General features: G+C 35.2%; 1 protein-coding gene across 1 annotated transcript in view; it reads right to left on the bottom strand.

Annotated features, from left to right (window-relative positions):
- Positions 1-21,125, bottom strand: part of opn7b (opsin 7, group member b) — a 36,605-nt gene that overhangs the window by 11,976 nt on the left and 3,504 nt on the right. Inside the window, exons 2-3 of the mRNA XM_059526976.1 lie at positions 2,335-2,422; positions 375-537 (exon numbers count right to left, since the gene is read on the bottom strand). Coding sequence (XP_059382959.1) covers positions 375-537; positions 2,335-2,422 — 251 coding nt within the window. The remainder of the gene's footprint in view (positions 1-374; positions 538-2,334; positions 2,423-21,125) is intronic.

The raw sequence follows: 21,125 nt of genomic DNA, 5'->3' as shown, positions 1-21,125 counted from the left end.
CTATTTGTATGTTCTAGCGCTCACGTTTTATGCATGAGATTTCAAAAGCATAGTGGTTCCCACATGATCAGTGGTAACAGCTTACTACACATAAAAAAGGAAGAAAAAAAGGAATAATATCATCAAAAGGGTCAGTCATCAGAGAGATCTAGCTCTGAGGACCAGGAGGCTGCGCTCATGTGTTTCCAGCTGTTAAATTTGATTTAATTTGCTTTTATTATGTTGACGCCTTTAAGCCGATAAGAGAGAGAGAACAAGATGACCTTCTTTAATGAGTCTCAAGAGGACACAACAAAGATATGTATGTACTGTATAAAGAGAGATGGGAAGACTCTTATTCTAGAAGAAACATCCCTCATGTGAAAGAGATTTACCTGTGAGCAAAAGCAGAGGGAATAGCGAAGGGAAAGAGGAAGATGGTCATGCCAAGGTCACTGATGGAGAGGTTGATGATAAAAAACTCGGCAGGCTTTAGAGACAACTTCTTACGATAGGCTACAAACAACAGAGTGGTGTTTCCCATCAGAGACAGCACTCCTGCAGTGAAAGAAAGAAATACACAATCAATCACTCACTCACTCAATCAATCAATTAATCAGTAAATCAAAATGAATGGTAAAGCTGCCTTGAAATAATAGCAAAAATGGCTATAACAGGGGTGCCCAATCCTGTTCCTGAGAGCTATCTTCCTGCGAAGTTCAGCCCTGATCAAACACAACTGAAGCCTCATTCTTCAGATCTCCTGGAGCTCTTGATCAATACGGACAGGTGTGTTTGATCAGAGCTGGAACTGAACTCTGCAGGTAGGAAGATCTCCAGGAACAGGATTGGGACTTTGCAGCAGACTTCTGCACATTACAAACAAATGTGAATTGACTTGAAAAGATAAGGCTATTGTACGCAACCTGAATCTGCTATTTGAAAGGTTATACAGAGAATACTAAACTTTTAGTAGCTGAAAGCATTATTAATGTCAGTTTATTAGATGCACAGGATGTTTTTTTTTTTTAAATGACTATCATACCCATTCTGTGGAAGTCTTTGGCGATTTCTGCAGGCGCAGATTTTGATTGGTTCTAAAGGATTTTAATAAAAATAAACTTCAGTCATGGAAACATGTTTCTTTCTTTATTTTCTAATTTATTTGTTTTTTGTTTTTTATTGAAAGTGAAATGAGTATGTTCATGTTGAATTATATTTTTGATTTGATATTTAAATAGTATTTTTCTTTCTGTATAGATGTGTTTTTTTTTTTTTTTTTGGGGGGGGGGGGTGTTTTTGATCAATGTTAAATAAAAATGAAAGGGGTCATGAACTGAGAAACCAATATATAAAAGATCATTGTACTATTCAGCCTTCCGTTTGAGAAACCAATACCATTGCCTGTTTGGCCCCACCCACAATCCCACATCACTGTCTCTTAAGCCCCACCCACTGATTCACACATGAAGTGTAAATAATGAGACGCGAATGCAGGTCTACACAGAAACCAAACAATAAAGATGCTGTGCAGTGCCAAGTTGTGGAAAAACAGTATTTGCATTGCCTTCCTTCTGATCTCAAAATTAGGAAGGAGTGAATGAACTTTATTTTTAATTAAGTTCCAGACTGCGTCAGTAAGAACTCAGTCCTTCGCTCACTTAATTTTACTACGGATTCGTTATCAAACAAGGCACAATTCAATGCATGATTTTCAGAAAGATTGGAACTAAAAGATGATGGCAACTATCTTGGATCCGACAGTAATGTTTTCATTACGTGATCATTATTGTTTTGTCTGTTAAAGAGATCGTTTGATAAGTACTGAGTATTTATGCGTTTTAAACGTAAATCATGGCAGCGTCCATCTGTTGAGGACTTCAATCATACACAACTGTTAGCCAACCATTACTTCTGAGTCTACAGTCAGACAGAACATTCTGATGAGGAGGGTCAAAAACAGGACAGAACATGGCCTATTACTTCTAAATTATTATGTTTTTTAAGCAAAAATATTGTTAATTACATTATAAGTGGACCTCAGAAAACAGTACAAAACAAAAACAAACCAAAGTTCATGACTCCTGTAAAGGTTTGCATACTATAAATATCATTTTAGAGAGGGAGAGAGAGAGAGAGAGAGAGAGAGAGAGAGAGAGAGAGAGAGAGAGAGAGAGAGAGAGAGAGAGAGTATTTTTCAATATACTGTAGAATCTGAACAAATTAATCTAGGTTCAGTATTAACATGATTCTCAGTTACTATTCTTAATTAAGCTTATGCTTTATAATAAGGTGCTTACAGAATTAAAAACAATGTTAAGTCAGTATATTAAGGCTACTTTGACAGACACTTACCAAAGATGGTGTAGACAGTTCCCAAGAGCAAGTCATTCTCTTTCGATATTTTGGACTGAAACATGCCTGTTCCGGATGAGTTTTCCATCTGTACAGAACAAGACAAGGAGCAAATGTAAGACCAATATGCAACATCTGGATTTGTTTTATTTTGCACACCATCATCTTCAAATCTGAAAATCCATGTTGTTGGATTCAGTCCTTTTCCCAGAATTGATCAATGATCAATGCATTTCCATTAGTACCTGATCCAATTTAATAGATGTGAAGTTCTCCAGAAATGAGAGAGTCTTAATATGTCTTACCGTAAATCAATTTTGCTCTGAAGTGCACACAGTCCACATGGCAAAGAGATGTAGCAAGCGTGCACTGATGCATACAGCACACACACTCACAGCACCAGAGCATGACTGTGTGTGTAGAGACTCTAAATGTGACCACTGGATGAGACCATGAAAATTGTGAATCATACTACAATCCTATAACATTAATCTGGAGTAGTTTAAATAGAGCACAAAGAATATTCAGAGGCAACACGTGTGGTAATATGTTGGTACTTCAATTGCTTTCTCATCACTAACACATTTTGCCTTCCTCCACTTTCATCTGTAGCCTGCGGGCACCTGACCCAGAGGAATATATCACACACAACAAATGATACAGTGCTCCATATCCTCTCTCCCAGCCTACGGCAAGATATTTTATCATACAAAATATTGCTTTTTGATATCAAGAATAAAATATTAATATTCATCCCACAACCAAAGATCAGATCTCCCGTAGTTCGTTCAGGAAGTGCTGGGTGCAAGACAACAGTTCTTACTTTGATTTATGGATTTTGCCAGTATTGCTGTCAGCCAGATGTGAAAGTATATGTTCTGTGATTGATGCTCTTGAGTGACGAAAGCTTTCACACGGTGGACAGCAGAACATCTTGCCAACATCTGAGTCAGTTAGCAGTCTCACAAGTAGATATGCATATGAATGAGACCACTGAACATCAGCCAGCAGATGCTTAACATGCTCATGTGCAAGATAGAATGAATCCTTCATAGCCTAAGATTAAATGGCCATTAATATCCTCAATTAAATGTCTCTCTGTTTTCAATTTTGACAATTAATTGTGTAAGTCTTGCTCCTGGGTGAGTTTCTGTATCAACATTGTGTCACACTTTATTCTGAGGCCGAATTGTCGCTATTAACAAACAATGAACTATGACATTTGGCTCAATAAACTCTTAATGTGCTGCCTATTAATAGTAAGGTAGTTGCTTAATTTAGGTATTGGGCAGGATTATGGATGTAGAATATGTTCATACAAAATATGTACTTTATAAGTACTAATAAACAGCCAATATTATAATAATAGGCATGCTAAAAAGTAACAATGTTTTAGTAAAAAAAAATGGTCCCTATATTAAAGTGTTACCCAACACTGTATTTCATGAAAACAAGTCTTTTGAGCACTAGACTTTTAATGTGTAAAAATCAACAATGGTAGTTGGTCTCCAGCAAAGGGATTGTTTAAAATAAATAGATTATGATAATACAGCTACATACCTCTAACTATATCATTTTCATGTTATATTGAGTAAATGCAATTTCAGAGATGTTTAACAGTGTATTTATAAAAATATTTATGGGTTTTATCAGATCTCACTACTATATTAATTAACTGTAAAAGTGAGCAAATAGGAAAATAAAAATCATAGGAAGAAAAAAATATATATATCACAAATGAGATCTACAGTGCTTATCTCAACTGTTTCTCTAAATAAATAAATTAATTAATTAACATACAATAATAGTAACGAAATTAAAGGAAGAGCCAACAGAGACTCAATATTTAAAAGGGTCATATGATGTTGCTAAAAAGAACATTATTTGGTGTAATGCAACGTGTTTATGCGGTTCAAAAAACACATTATTTTCCACATACTGAACATTATTGTTTCTCCTCTATGCTCCGCCTTTCTGAAACGCATCATTTTTACAAAGCTCATAGCTCTGAAAAGCAAGATGTGCTCTGATTGGCCAGCTATCCAGTGCCTTGTGATTGGCTGAATACCTCAAGTGTGTGACAGAAATGCAACGCTCCTTACCATACTGTCATGCATGGTGCGATGACAAAAACATTAAAACCAATTATACACGAGGCATTTGTTGCATCCAGTGGGGACATAATTACGGATTACAATGACTTATTCTGTATTTTTATGCATTGTGTTGTGTATCGCACAGCATAAACATAAAACGATGTCTGAAATTGTGATCGGAGAAACAACAAACAACAACCGCTACTCTACACCTTCTTTCTTTGCGTGAACATTTGGGCAACGTTATGCAAATCTTCCCACATTGTGATGTAGACATGGTGGCGTATTTAAACGGGTCGTTTTAGGAGGACGTGGACAAGTTAACTTTTATAAAGAATATGTCTTTGGATTTGAGACTTTAGTCTTTGCAACTTTAGGGATCTTATATATTCATGAACAGTTTGCAAAACTCCAAAGAAAAAGGAAAACTTGAAATCACATCATATGACCCCTTTAATCTCACGTCTCTCCAGAAAAGTTTCAAAAGTTCTCAAAGTTTCAAAATGGGCAAATAATAATAGAACCATGTTAGTTAGAATGGATTATTTTATATTACACTGTAAATTCAGATTTTATTTTATTTTTTTTTATATGCAAATAAAAAATACTGCAGTATTACTGTCCAATACTTGTGTATTGGAATAAATTTCAATGGCTGATGATGACTTAGTACGAGAACACAAGAACTCAAGATCGCTTAGGAACGCATATCGAGAAACTGCAATTGTTTCCCAGATGTTCCATATTTACTATTGCACACCAGTAAGGCTGGCTTCGGCTGCATCCAAATTATCATACTTCTCTATTATATAGGTGAAAACAGTATGTTACAAAAGAGGTATGTCTGAATTCACAATGCTCATGAAAGAGTACAGTAAGTACCTGGATGACCTACTGTTTGTAAGGTGATTCTGAAGTGCACATTCGATGGACACTTCACTATCCCATGAGGTCATGGGAGAGGATTTATGAATGGCAGTGAGGCGACACAGCTGATGCTGGTAGGTCACAAGACAGTGACAACATGGTGAATGTAGTACGTCCAGATTACCATCATACATGGAACATATTTTTTTTAGCAGTCACAGATATTTTTTCAAAACAAGGATTTACTCAAGAACCTATCACTCTTTGTCTGTTCTGGTCTGACCGTTTATTTTGTGGCCACAATTACGCTTATCATTATCAGTGCTAAAATGTTCAGATGCCACGATACTGCTTGTATAATTTTGTTTACAGTGGTGTATTATTTATTGTACATTTGCATCTTCATTGTTAACTTAATTGTGATTATGAATACTAACATTTGTTGAATATATGTGTGTCATTTGTAAAATGTGACGTACGTTAACCAAACATTATGTGTGATAATTTCTCTTTATTTGTTCCCTATAAGACCATATGCATACCATTTATACATCTCAGATGCAAAACTGCCCAATAAATCCATCAGTTCCAAGATCTCATTTTACTCATTTCCTCATCTGCTATTATAACAGTTTCATAGTTCATGGTAATTTCTTAAGATCAAAAATGGTTTAGTAGATATATGGATAAAGAATTTATTATTGCAGTGAAGCTATTGTATCATGACATAAATGTAGGATTAGATTCCTTTTTTTTTTGGAACTGATTAGTTGTTTCATATGTAGAAAAAAAATATATTACTTTTGGATAATAGGTTATGAAGACAGTGCCTTTTCCTTTGGGATAATAATGTGGAATAAAGGAAATACCGTCAATTCAGATGTAATGTTGTCTGTAGGACTTCTGAACAGAAAACTGGAGTCTTCACATTCGCTAACCCTTGCTGTTCACACAAGAAACATCTAAAAACACAATTAAGAGCTCGTTGTGTACCCCTTACTCTCTAGACCCAATTACTGTGTTATAGTTATTCTGTCTCTCTAGTGGGTTGCATTCTAGTCAGTTTTAAAACTTCAAATTGCACTTCTTATGTCTTAAAATGAATTGTTTTTGTTGAAATGCCTTTGGATGAAAGCATCTGCTAAATGGGTGAATGTAAATGAGTGAAATGCACCCATGTGTTTTGAAATTGTTTCCTCTGATTAGGTTGGTTGTGAATTACATAAAATCTCATTAGCATGTAAGCAAAATTTTTCTCAGCTTGGCAGCCCAGCACACAGTTTACGCTAAAGAGCTTTCAAAGGCTTGCTTTCATATTTTCAAAATCCCTTTTTAAAATTCTCCACAGGTTTCTCTTTCCTATTTGTCTACTTGCATAGGAACGACTTGGGAAAATCAGACATTAAACTTCAAAAGACGTAAATAACAGTCATTCTCAAGCTCAGCACAAGAATGCAACACTTTCTGTGTGTTACTGCCAATATGTGGATTACAATCCAAGTGTGCACACCCAGCAGGCCAAATGCTCAATGTGGGTGCTCAACCACAATCAATTTCAGACATGAAGAGCAAAGTTGGCACACCACAGCTCCAAAAATAGAAACAATATTTGTTCATGTTCTCAACACAGGTGATGTTTTGCCTGTGGTGAGAACATGAGTAAATATGTTTCTACTTTTGAAGTTGTGGTGTGCAAACTTTGCTCTTCCTTACAGCCAACATTTAAACATACGACAAGACAATACAAAGAAAATTAATTTTCAGTAACACAATAATGTTCCATTTGTTAACATTTAATCCTAATGTCAGTTATAATTTAAAGCTTTGCCAAAATCTAAATTTGTTAGAATTATTTAATGCAATTAAGTCAACATGAACTAACAGTTAAAATTAAGTTATATTTGTATTACCTAACGTCAACAAAGATTTATTAATGCTGTATGAAATGGTTTGCTCATTCGAGTTAATAATTGATACTGCTTTAACATTAACTAATGGGACTTTATTTTAAAGTTTTATTTTCATGAAAAAATAAAAGTTAGGTTTCCACTAGTAACTAGTCGCTTATTAACATGCATATTATTAGCATTTTACCTGTTTATTAGTAGTTCTTAAGCACATATTAATCCCTTATTCTGCATGACCATTTTCAAGATCCCTTAATCCACCTCATACCTGAATATAACTACTACAATAACTAGGCTGCCTTATCAATAAGCATCAGATTAGTTTATTAGGGCAAAAGTTGTAGTTAATAGTGAGAGTTGATCTCCAGAATAAACTCATGAGACATAACTGATTGCTCACATACATTTTATTGTTAATTACTTGTGTATGTAAGTATCACTGCTGTCTCATATGTACTGTATGAACTATAAACAAAGTCAAAAGAGTCTCTTTCACCAAGTAAGAGAAAAGACGGAGGATGAGAGAAATATGTAAGGGTAGATGAGGTTAGATGGAGATAGATAAAAGCACTGTAAATAATAAATAAAGTAAGGAAATTCAGGAGATTTAATTAAAGCCAATGAAACAAGGGACTTGAGTTACAACAATAAGGCTGATTATGTAAACAGGACATAAGTGATTATCTTCCGTCCCCGAGGGTGCATATGGATAGACTGTCCTCTCTTATAGCTTCAGTAGTACATCCTCCAAAGGAAAGTACAGAAATGAAGATCCCCTGTCCTCCCAAGCTGCTATATTTATATTAATAATCATGTTTATACAGCTATCTCTCACTGAAGCCTTTCACCAGCTGCTTTGAGAAAACTATTCAAAAGAGTCCCCATACTGATGGATTATTTACAGTCAAAACCTAATCGTAGCCCGTCTCCAGAACACAAGGGGGAATTCACTGAGAATGACTCACAGCCACTGATAATGCTGTCGATTTCCACACACTGTATTTGTTGTGTTGGAATCCTATTCATTTAAAGGAATTATGCAAATCAGGTAATGACACAACCCCAAACAAGAAAAAAATCCCAACTAAATGCAAGGTTGTGCTGAATGAAGAGGACCACTGCGATGGAATGCTGTACATCACTCACCACTATGATCTTGGATTTTTCAATGATTTTCAAAAGCCCTTTACCGCCTAAGTCCATTAAAACCACATTTTGAGGTAGACAGAAAGACAGTTATCCCTAAGTGTCAGCAAACATCTATTTAACCATGGATCCGTTTAGGAAAGAAGTAGAAAATCCAAATCGGATTAATCAAATCACATTCTGAAAAGCACATATTCACGTTGCATTTATCATGAAAATGCTATCACTTGGCCCTCAATAGATATTTGCTGTTTTGGCCTGCGTGTCCTGTATTGGAGAAACTAAACCAGCTAGAGACATCGGTTTCCCAAAATTGTAGTAACATGGTTGTAACAATAGTAATTTCATAGGCAGTGTTGGGAAGGTTATTTTGGAAATTTAATAGGTTACAGATTACAATTTACCATATTTAAAATGTAATAGCAGTGTAAGTATTTCAATTACTTTATTAAAGTAATGTAACTGATTGCATTTGCCTACTCTTCTAAATTGTTAACAAATGTTTTCAGATGTTAATCGTTTTCAAACATTTAAAGCAGGCAGGGTTAACTTTACAGTAGGACTCAACACTTATTACTCTCAGACTTTCAAAATTCTTCATCAGTTGAATTAAGATTATAATAATTTCACTTAAAAGCACAGCCACCACGAAATCAGACTTATGTTTAGCAGCTATGTTTACTATGAAATTATTGTGCAGTTTAATACAGATTTAAAATCATGATATGTAGTTAATTAATAGCTATGATACTGTTTTTGAATTCAATTCTTTCATAACTATGACAGGAAACAGTGGCATCTACCAATGCATTGAGAAAAAAAAAACTAAACATGGTCACAGGCATGTTGGGGAGTATTAAACTACTGTAATTGATATCGCTGAGATTCTGCTATAATGATCACAGTATTGATGACTATGTTGCTGTTTTTTGTGATTTTGCTTTATTTGATTCATTGCGGGTTCCCTGTTATGTCATACTCTGGGTTCCCTTATGCATTTTTGCACATGTGTGCACTCTTCAAAAATACCACTGACTGTGTGTAACAGTACACACATTCGTAGCAAAAAGTTTGGCTGAATAAGTGCACTATCAAAGTTATCTTAAAGGGTTAGTTCACCCAAAAATGAAAATTATGTCATTAATAACTCACCCTCATGTCGTTCCAAACCCGTAAGACCTCCGTTCATCTTCAGAACACAGTTTAAGATATTTTAGATTTAGTCCGAGAGCTCTCAGTCCCTCCATTGAAGCTGTGTGTACGGTCTACTGTCCATGTCCAGAAAGATAGGAAAAACATAATCAAAGTAGTCCATGTGACATCAGAGGGTCAGTTAGAATATGTTGAAGCATCCAAAATACATTTTGGTCCAAAAATAACAAAAACTATGACTTTATTCATCATTGTCTTCTCTTCCGGGTCTGTTGTGAGCGCGTTGTGCATTCTTACATCCCTAATTAGAACATATATCTGTTAAAATGGAATGAATGATTCAAAATGTACTGCATGCTTTTGCTTGCTTATTGTGCTCAAAAGCATGAGTTAAGTCAGAGTTACACTAACAAGAATCTGTGCTTCTAACCACAAGTCGAGAGCTGTAGTTCCAACCATCTAATTTTGCAATGCTTTTTGTGAACAGAATCAGGCACGTGCACACATAGACATGAAAGGGGGCTTGAGCACCTGCCCTTTTTATTCCTGGAGAGAAAGTGCCCTTTTTTCTGGGATGCTTTTTTTTTTTTTTTGAAAAATAATATATATTTCTGTTTGCACACAGCTTCCCTGTCAAACAATTATATATATTGAAATATAGTATCTAAATATCAGGTCAGGAGTTCTGAAGCGCTCCCTCTCCCTCTCCCCCGATTGTTAAACTCGATTGTATTGCTTCCGCTAAAGAAAATAGTCCGCTCCGTCTCTACGGTTAGAATCCTGTGAGTCCATAGCAACGCTCTGTTTTTCATGGCAACGGTCTGTTATACTCCGCACAGCGGTCTGTTGGTTATAACAGACCGCATTCTACATCGGAATTCAACCAAGCCATGTAATAAAATAAGTTAATAAAATACGCATATATCACCGCCAGGTGATATGCTTTAGTTATTTTGTTTATCCTATTTACCTGCATTTCCCTGTCAATTAGATACAAATGTACGCATTTTAACTAGTTGACGCCTAATTTGCATACAGAACGTCCCCAGTTATTGACTTACATCAAGAGTCTTTCCCCCTGAAATGTAGAAATCTAAATTGGTGAATTCAGAAGAAACTACAGATGCAAACAGATGGAGGATACACTCTAAAAAATGTAGTAAATCTGAGTAACTGCATCTGGTACATTAATAAATAAAACTGGGTAGAAATAAGTTAACATTAAACTTTAAAAATGACAATATTTATAAATTAACTATTTAAGTAATTTAACTTTTTTTATTTCCTCGAAACCTTTATAAAATAGTATTCCATACCGCCACAAATACATACATGACATTGGCTTTTATTGAATTTTTACTCAATTATTTTGGTAAGTTTAATTTTAAAGTGTTATGTATTCTGATAACACCAAAATAATTAAAACGATGTAGTGCCTTGTGCAAAAATAAACAAATTATTAGTAAAACACGCCTCTCTGTTTGATGCAGTTATTTAAGTTATTCTAAATATGAATCCTCTAAGTGCCATCTGAAATTTCCTTCAATAATGATCATTTTTATCAAGCTTGTATGTTTATGTTCATTTATTTCACATTACTGGCAATGAAAATTACCTATTAATTGTCATTTAAGTTAAATTACTGAACTTAAATACGAGCTTGAAAAAAAAAGCTCATAAGAAAATTTCAGATGGCACTTCGAGGCTTTTGCATCTGAACTCTTCATATATACTTGAAACTAGTAGCATAGAAAATGTTTTCAAAACATGCACATTGTGGAATGGTTTCCTTTGCTGCTCTATGAACCTAGTGAATACTAAGGAGACCATGGTTTCTGTGAACTGATTATTTTGTAGACATCTTTTGAAAATGAAACAATTGCATTTGAGGAAGATAAAATTAATTAACTTTTTAAATAATTTTTTTTAAAAGGAAGTCAGAGTTGCGTTAATAAATATATATATATATATATATATATATATATATATATATATATATATATATATATATACTTTTTTGTTTAAAAAAAAAAAAAAAAAAACTTATTATGAGAAGTGCCCTTTATTTCACTTGAGCCCCTGCCCCTCAAAATGTCTGTGCACGTCCCTGAACAGAATCACTGAACTATGTTAGTAACATCTGAAATTTCAACCATAATTGGCTAAAGATGCTTTTGGAAAATACATCCTATACAGGTATCCACGCACGCACACAAAATATATATTTTAATAAAACATAAAAAATAAAAAATAAATTCACTATATGATAATTCATTGGTGTTCAAATCACAACAGTTATTCTGCATTTTATTTTTAGCTGATTTCAAGATCAAAGACTACAACAGGAAAGAGAGAGTAGAGAATTTACTGTTCCCACATATAAATGTGATAACTGTGTATGGAGTTTCAGGATATGATGCCAAGAGAGCTGGTGTAAAAAGCTTATTTTTTTACTATTTTGGGAGGAGTAAAATTTACATTTGAGGCTTTAACATCCAAATGCATTTACACTAGTTGTGTCTGGAATAAAGTGTTTTGTGCAATTGTAATCTGTCTTTAATGCATTTCATGGCATTTACTCCAGTTTCCACCACTTAAAGAAAGTGAGTAAAACTCTGTCTTTGAGAGAAGTGGTATGCCTTATCAACAAGCAGTTACACACTGATTTAATGATGTATAAAGTCATAAAATAAAAAAATAAGAAGTGGGCACTACCAATGGCGTCAGAAAGGCTGGTATTCTAGACCTCGCTGGACTGCAGATGAGCAGGTTGTGATGTCACTACACAGTGACTTCTAGTGCAAAGTATTTCACATGAACATTACTACATAATATTCCAGTAATGTTTACTAAATAATGGCTAAAGCTGTCATCTAAGTATTCATAAACAGATGGTTGAGGTGTGTTTGATTGGGGCTAGAAATCTGCTAGCCCTCTAGGAGCAGGGATGCTATAGACAGATATATTACACAAGGTGTAAATAAGAACCAAAGCTAAATGTACTGCTGTAAATCTCACAGAGATCTTTAGACTCTGTGTACATAAGCAGCTGATGCTAGCTTTAAGCTGCAAGTGCACAGAAGGTGCATGTTCATATAATCCCACCAATCAGCAGTACAGCACTTAATAATCATCTGTCTTCTCATTCTCTCTGAATCTCCTTCCACCCAAATCCATTTTCCCTGTGGATTTTGGTCAAGGACAGAACTGTGAGCTATACGAGTCAATTACATCAAATTAAACTCTGCTACCCTTTCCACCTCCCATTTATAGACTATATGAACACATGACTTCATGACAAACTGATAAAAATATCTGACAAGCCAATACCCTCATTAGCTGCACACCGAAGAGGCTGGAAATTAAATGAATCAAAAGTGTGGCATGTGTAATTAACCTGCTCCTCTCCTCAATATGGAGACCAATTAACGGGGCCATATAGTTAAAGATGCAAAACAAAAAGTAAATGTACAGGAGTGTTACTGGAGTGCAACAAATCAAAATAAAATAATTGAGCCACCAGTTCACCAAAACATAAAACAGTGAAAATCCGTAATGAGTGTTGGATTTTGAATTTTGCATATTTTAATTAGAGCACTTGGTGATTTCCAAGGCAAACCTGAAATGGCAATAACATGATGATTATAAATTATTTTAGACACTTCAACAGCAGTTTTAATAGCTTGATCCCCTGTATCTGCATTATAAAGATCAATGGATAAATTAATGTGGAGTATGACTCACTGGTCAATACAAAGGGTTTCGGCTGTTTTCTTACCTAATCTAACACTTCCATAAAATAGCTTTTTTGTTTTAATAAAAAAACAATAAAAAAAAAAACGGTTTCGTTTCAAGGGCATTGAACTGCTTTGCTTTGACCTTTAGACATAAGGCATGAGCTGATAGAGCATAAGCAGGAATAGAGGATGGATGCATATAAAGTTGTCAGTGGATTTGTTCTTATGCACCTGCAGCTTGTTTTAACATGCCATTTTCCTCTTGATTCCATCAAGCAGCTTACACATGTACTGTGATGTTCACTTGCTTTGTGCCTTCTGGTGACAGCTTCAAAGGAAATAATAGAAAAATAAAATAAAATAAAATAAAATAGCATGGTTTCAAAATGAAATTAACTTAAGTCAATAGAAGGCTAAATATAAGTGACTTTGAGGGTTTTTCACTTTCTGTGCAAAATCAATTCTCATCTTCACAAGATCAACAAATCCATCAAGAGAGGTATTTAAGTGAGCTAGCTCTCTGTATGTTTTCCTATTTTCCCTCTCACTTGCTCCTCTCCCTTTATTCACAGGGATGATGGCATGTACAGTAACCCATTCGGATGGAATACAATCCACTACAACTACAATGATATACCACAGAATACTAGCAATTGTGTTTGTGTGTGTTTAAACACTGAATTCAGATTTCTAGACGCCCGATCTTGCTCACTTATGTAACTCAGAGCTCAAGAGAGGCTTGCTTGTGGCTTTATTTAGTCACTCATTTACAATTTAAAAGCATTTTGCACAGAGGAAAACACAACATTAGCACGCACACCTGACTTACTCTAAAAACAAATCACACCGCTGATTGTAGCATGGAAACACAATTCAATAAACTGAATTATTTACCGAAATTATGTTTCCAAAAATCCATATTCTTCATTCCTGTTCTTGGGGAGAAAAAGGTTTGGAACAGCTAGAATGTGAGTAAATTATGACAGTTTTCTTTTTGCCTTGCGAGCACTTCTGTCTCATTGATCATTATTATCATTTCATTCAAGATCTGTCAGTGAAATTAAAGTGTCCTCAGAGACTGAGTCCAATTCATGGCGTTTAATTTTCAGAGAGCTGCGTGCAGATCTCATGTCCATCACAATATACTTGTGTCTGCTTTAAAGTGGACTGTTTCCTCACTCACAGCCTGATCCATCCCTGCTTCTGTGAGGATCATCTAGGCCAGCTCTGGGAAGAAGATATAAGGGACAGCACACCAGACTGACACTCACTGATCAGTCAAAGATGAATGGCAGTAGAGGAGAGACGTTTGATATGTGATGAAACTTGACATCCAAGCAGGATCTGAGCATCGGTGCCAGTTATCTGTTTCTGTCAGATGCCACCTCAGCAAATGACTGTCTTACTGTGGAGTCGAGCGCCGTCTCTCAGCTTGCAAAGTGCTGGTGCTCAGCCAGATCTTTGTTCTCTGAATCTACTGCTGTAATGCCATGGGCCAACATCAGAGCACATGAATAAATCATCAGCTTACCAGAGAAAAAGCTGTAACAAGCTGAAAACAATTATACTTCTGTATTATAATGTATTCTAGATTCTAGGATATTCTATTCTAGGCCTAGGTGATGTCAACCAATCAGTTTCAACTGAAAAGGGAATCATTTGGAATCCAACTTTTCTTGATCTTATGCAATTCAAAATATTTTGCAATACAAAAAGATAATTTATGAAGAATCAAAAGTTGCAGCATACTGCAAGCTTTAATAATATATTGACACTAAAAACTTTACGAAAATAAGTGGTCCTCAGATGGCATATCTACTGTACTGTATATCAAACATTTTGTGTAGCTCTTGATCAGTATTTGCTGGTTCCTGCAGAATCCTCTTGACATTGTGTGAGTGTGTGTGTGGATGAAAGAGACAGAGGGGGTCAGAGAGAAAGATTTCCTTGTCAGCTCTGCCAAAAGCAGGTTCTTGAGCACTTCACTTTGTGTCTGTTTGACACGCAGCTAAAACTGCTCGGGGAGATGACTCCGAAACTCCTGCTGACTGCAAACAAATCATCAGCAAATAAAAACAGTGTTCAACTGTCTTGTTAGGGCTACTAATGAATGTTAGAAGTGGACAGACGTTCAAACAGCACTGATCACAATTACAATAATTAAAACATGAACTGACTTCAATACATATTAACAGCATCACTTGCATCTAGAAGCACAAATTAGAGATCCCAATTTAATGCAGCAACTCTAGAGCGGAAATGTATTTATTTATTTTTAATGATTGATTGATTTATTGATTTGATGATTGAAAACCCTTGAAAACTAATGGTAAATTAAGTAATATAGTACATATGTTTTAAATATAGTGAAAACGAATTTTTCTGTAACTGAATCATGCACAGAGTAAAAGACTGCATTCAGACTCATAGTCTGTCCCGTGCTTGAGGGGCAAACCCATATAAAAAGGTAACAGTACGCTGCTGTGTAGCAGAAGTGTGAGCTGTGATCTGACGCTGAAGTCAGCATAAAACACTCTAAAAATGCACTATAAACCTATTTATCGACACATTTTTTTTGCTATATAAGCTTTTATGAAGCAACTTAAAACTATTGCTTTAAAAAAAGAAAAGAGTTTGTTGAGCTGAATTTCAGTTTCACATGCAGTGACAGGCACACAAACAGCAGTGCTATCCCTTTAGACTGACTGAATACAGATGATTTCAACATTTTGGCTTCAACTGTGTGTAGATTAATTACAATTTTAAGTATAAATGTGGTCTCCATATTCAGGTAAATTAGACTTCATAATGATCAAGTTTGTCTCACAAAATACCAATTTAAAATATATGTTTACTATAAAAAGAAATCAAGCTCTGTTACAAAGCTGAAGCCCTGTCTATAACACTATATGTTCATCATCCTGAAATGTAACACAATGTAAGATGAGTTCACACAATGCAAATGTAACATAACTTAACATTTTATACATACAAATATTTTATTGCCAATTATATTATCAGCATAACAGTTTGAATTTCAAAATAATGAATTAGTTTTTTAACAAATGATGTTGCTTCTGTTTCTAGCTTCTTTGAGGCTGCTGGAGTGACATTTAAGGACTGCTTAACTAGACACATTGAATCAATCTGCTTCTTGCCCTCTTGAGAGGATGATAAATTACCCAGCGAGGACCTCTGATCCCTTGTTAGCTTTGGGGTTGAAAAGACTGTCTGCTAATATAAGCCTTATAGAAGAAGCATTTTGACAGAGGTAAGACTTTGAATACATTTCTGTGATAACAGTGGTAATAAAAAAAGAGAGTGCAAGCAGCACGCTTTTAATCCCTAATGAGAAAACTGAAAAAAAAAGACCTTAATAAAATGTGGATTTAAACAGTATACTGACACGTTCATCATATACTGAGTTGTTGTAAATGACTATTGTGCTGTATCTGAAATATGAAATACTCATGTTTGGTGTTTTTATGATGACTTTCTACATCATGTCCTTAGTTTGACCTGAAGGGTGAGATTTACGTGGCTTGACAAATTTGCCTCGAAACCAATTTAGAAAATGAATAAATTAAATTCATTGAGATGATGGAATGTCACTCAGTAATTTGCTGCTTATTAATATAGTTGTTAAGTTTAGGTGTTGGGTAGGATTAGAGATGTAGAATATGGTCATGCAGAATATGTGCTTTATAAGTACCAAGAAACAGCCAATATGTTATTAACAGGCATGATAATAAACAACTAGTTAATAGTGACTATTGGTCCCTATATTAAAGTGTTAAATAAATAAAAAACAGTGTATTTTATGTCTGAAACATTTTAATAGTATTTAACATCTTTTTTTTCCTCATATAATTGACTTACATGTCACTTACTCAGTTAACAACTTTTCCTGTACACATTGCTTTCATTTACTAACATTTCATGTTTTGCATGAAGTCTTCTTTCTGTTTTTTTCAGACGCCTGTTAAAAGTTGCTCATGCCTCCCTCTGACTCTATCTTTTCTCATTATGTATCAGCGAAGTTTCATCTCTCTCTTTCTTTAGAAGTCAGATCAAACTAGACCACAAAAGCACATCTTCTTCCTCGCATGATCATTTACATAATCGTCTCACAGATACACGTCTCACACACAGCATGCATCATATCTTCAGTCGGGCCATCACACATATTCATATTCAAAACCTGCCCTGGCGACGGGGAAATAATCCGCCACTGACATCAGGGGTTCCCTGTTTTTTTGGCTGCTCAGACGAGTTTAGTGAAGTTTAATTAGCGGAGTGAGATATCTAACTTCAGGTTGAAACAGCTGCTCAGTTCCAGACCTGGGCTCTGTCTTTATAATGAGCCAATCTGTTTAAAAAAATACATAATGATCAAACATCAAACCAGAGTTCCACCGAAACTGAAATCAACAAAAGCTATCAGCCGAGAGAAGGTAGAGAAGAAACACCCACCTGTAAAACAGAAACTTTGTAAATGGGGTCTGTGACCGCTTAACAAATTTTGACCATATCAAGGCTATTGGAGAATAAAAACAAACTTTCTGTTTTGTAGCAAGAGCAAGAATATGATTCATGAAATGTGCATCAAGGGAAAATAAAGCAGAGCGTTGTGAATTAAATGAAAATGTAATGAAATGCTCTTGGGGTTAGAGCTTTTTCACAGCTGATGCATAACTTTTGCTCCTTAGAATCATTTTATTGATTTTGCTTCTGTGCATTATGTACAAATAGTGTTAGTACCACTTGTGGATCATTATAGAGTTTTATCACATCCAAAATAACTTTCTCTCTCTGTAATCCACTTTTGAATAAGCAAAATTGCCCAAAATGTCTTCATCCCCCAAACATGTCTGTGCTGAAATACACCTTTGCATAGGCTCAATTGCTTTCCAATGAGTTCTGTCATGTGTACTGTATATGTTTGTAATATGTTATAGCACACCTATGTAAGTCACAAAAGTGAGATAGCTCACTCACCTTACCCTTCTGAAACATGCCACAACCACAGAACAGCTGTACTGTTCCCCTCAGATCTGCAGTCTATGCATATGCTTAAATCTCTTAACCCTGATTTACTGAACGTAAAGGATGTGTCCCAAGCTGTTATTGTGACAAAATAGAGATTTGAAAATCTTTTCTTGTGAAAAATGTATTCAAAATCATATTTATAATAGGAAACTATAACTGAACTTAAGACATCATTGTCATGTTAACTAAATACACAGTGTGTAACTTTATAAGCCTACGAAAAACACTTTTAATCTCTTAAACACTACTGTTTTTAATATCACTGTATAGCACCTTTTTAATAATAATATATATATCATGGCATAATATGCCATGATATATATATTATTATTAAAAATTGTATAATTTTATAATTCACTGCATGGCACAAGCTGATTGATCTCTGTTGCATCTAAAGCCAATGAGCTTTCTTACACAACATTTAAATAGTTTGATTCTGTTAATATCAGAAACCCTCCACCTCCCCAACTCCACCTGTATAGATCTGCCACAGGTAATTCAATGCATGCTATTTGTGCAGCAGCAGTATGTCTTACATGCTCACAGTAGCATGTATGTGGATGGATTGGCAGTCTCTGTACTTGCTCTGCAGCAGTAATAATCAACAGCAGCAACAGCACAGCAGATCTTCTTCACCAATACCAAATGCACTGTCACTGTCATATCCGCTGCAATGCTTAACTCCACAGAGAGATGTCATGACTGAAATAAAAATAACGGCACTTTTAACATTTATGTTGAATACATTGAGTAATGTGCAGGGTTGATAAAATAAGAAAAACCTTGAATTTAGTAACTTATATATCATCCTTTAGGAGCAAAATTTAAAAAATCCTTTAGGGCCATCCCTACCCAAAAAATCTGTTTTCGTTTATCAATATTTTTTGGTTGTCTAGATAACTCACTTTAGGTGACGCAACAGCAATTTAATTGACTTAAATGGAGATCTTTCTGACACTGAATAGAAAACAATGCAACTGAAATGTTCCCCAGCTACGAGAATACTTTTTGTGCACAAAGAAAACAAAAATAATGACTTCATTCAACAGTTCTTCTCCTTTTGATCTTGAAGTTATGAACTGTTGCCCTGACATTCTCATGTATAATCTCTTCATGCAGTTCATAATTTATGGGGGTCAGTGATTGAAAAGTGTTCAGACTCTGAGGCAGCAAAGCAGCATTAACCTGTATGCTTCTCTACCATGATTCAGGATTTGGAGTGGGTGTGCAGTGTCCTTTTAACTTTAACTTAAATGTGCAAAGATCATTTTCTCATAACTGTGGTAGAACATCATTCCTCTGACATTGATTTTTTTCCTACCTGTTGTCCTTTCAGGAACACAAATCAACAAGTGGTTTTGTTGTTGTTGTTGTTGTTGTTGTTTGTTTGTTTTGGTAGTGGACACATGAACAAATACTTCTGCAGTTTGTAATGTTTTCTGGAGGTCTTTTGCTGTTAATGAGCTTGCATTAAGTTTTTAGAGAAGTTGTAACTAAGAGGTTTGCTTATTTTTTCAAACCTGCCCCATTAATAATCACACAATGTCTTCAATAAAAAAAATGAAGAGTCCAACTGTTTTTCTGTTATTGCTTAAGTCAGATTCTTAGTCTGTAACTATGACTTAGAAGAAGAGCATAACATTTTATTAGACATCAGTGCAAAAATGTGGGCATTTTCAAAGGGTCCGCAAACTAATGTTTGCCATAATAAAAATAAACACTATTATAAATACAATGGAGTTTGCAGAGAGCTGGAAGTGATTAAAATTGGGTACATTTATCACACACAATAAGAAATTATTCTTAGTGAATAATCTGACATAATTTTAACTGCTCAAGCAATCAGTACCATTTATTTGGGATCTTAGCACATCAAGCTTTAGTCGCTTATCTGGTAATAAGCATCAGCCGCACTCTGCAGTTCAGAGGACACGTGTCTAAACAAACTACACAGCCTCTCATTCCAAACACTGGCCCGTCTACAAATGTGAGATCTAAAGGATTGAGATGGACCCTCACCACAGGACTTACTTCAGCTGTTTGTAAGCGTGGCATGAGAAAAGCTCATGCTGTTATTTTAAGCTACGCCTTCAGCGATCAACAAAATCCCACTGGCTGTTTATCAGTCAGTGATGAACCAAATCCCATCAGTGCCCCATCCTCATTGCAAAGCAGTGGTAGACAAAGCTTTCACTACAATTGTGTATGTATGTATTTATGTACTGTAATTCATTTATGTAATAATATTCTTATAATTCATATACTCTTTTTCTTTTCTGTTTAAAATAATGACTGGATAACAATGTCCAAAACACATGTATGCACTATAATACACTGATTCAGAAAGCAAACTGACAGGTGCTCCACATACTTTGGAAAAAGGATTCCCTATGGACGTAGCTAATAGTTTTTGTCTTGTATTTGGGAGAAGCAGTGTTGGGGTATTGGGGGCACTAAACATTTGATAGACACATCAAGTCTCGCAAAATCCAGATTTTCAGGACTTTTCAGTAATAAATTTGACGATCTCACAACCCCATCATTAGAGTGCTGACACACTAATCATTCCTAAAGCATGTCTGCTCATTTAAACAGTGCTCTCATATTGTATATGTGTTGTCACATGGATTCCCAGTCCACTTGTGCTGACAAAACGCCAAGGAGGCATAGACATTGGCTGACAGCTGGGAGACATATCAAGTGTGTGTCTGTGTGTCATCAGTCCAACATACACACACCTTGTGTATTATAGATGATCTAACCAACATATTTGCATCAGTGCATCCATGTGGTTATTAAAATTCCTGCACACACAAATAACCCTAACATTTTCACGA

The sequence above is a fragment of the Carassius carassius genome, chromosome 37 (assembly GCF_963082965.1).
Source record: "Carassius carassius chromosome 37, fCarCar2.1, whole genome shotgun sequence".
Taxonomy (NCBI): domain Eukaryota; kingdom Metazoa; phylum Chordata; class Actinopteri; order Cypriniformes; family Cyprinidae; genus Carassius; species Carassius carassius.
The sequence above is the reverse complement of the archived record's forward strand: the minus strand, read 5'-3'. Positions and strand labels throughout refer to the sequence as shown.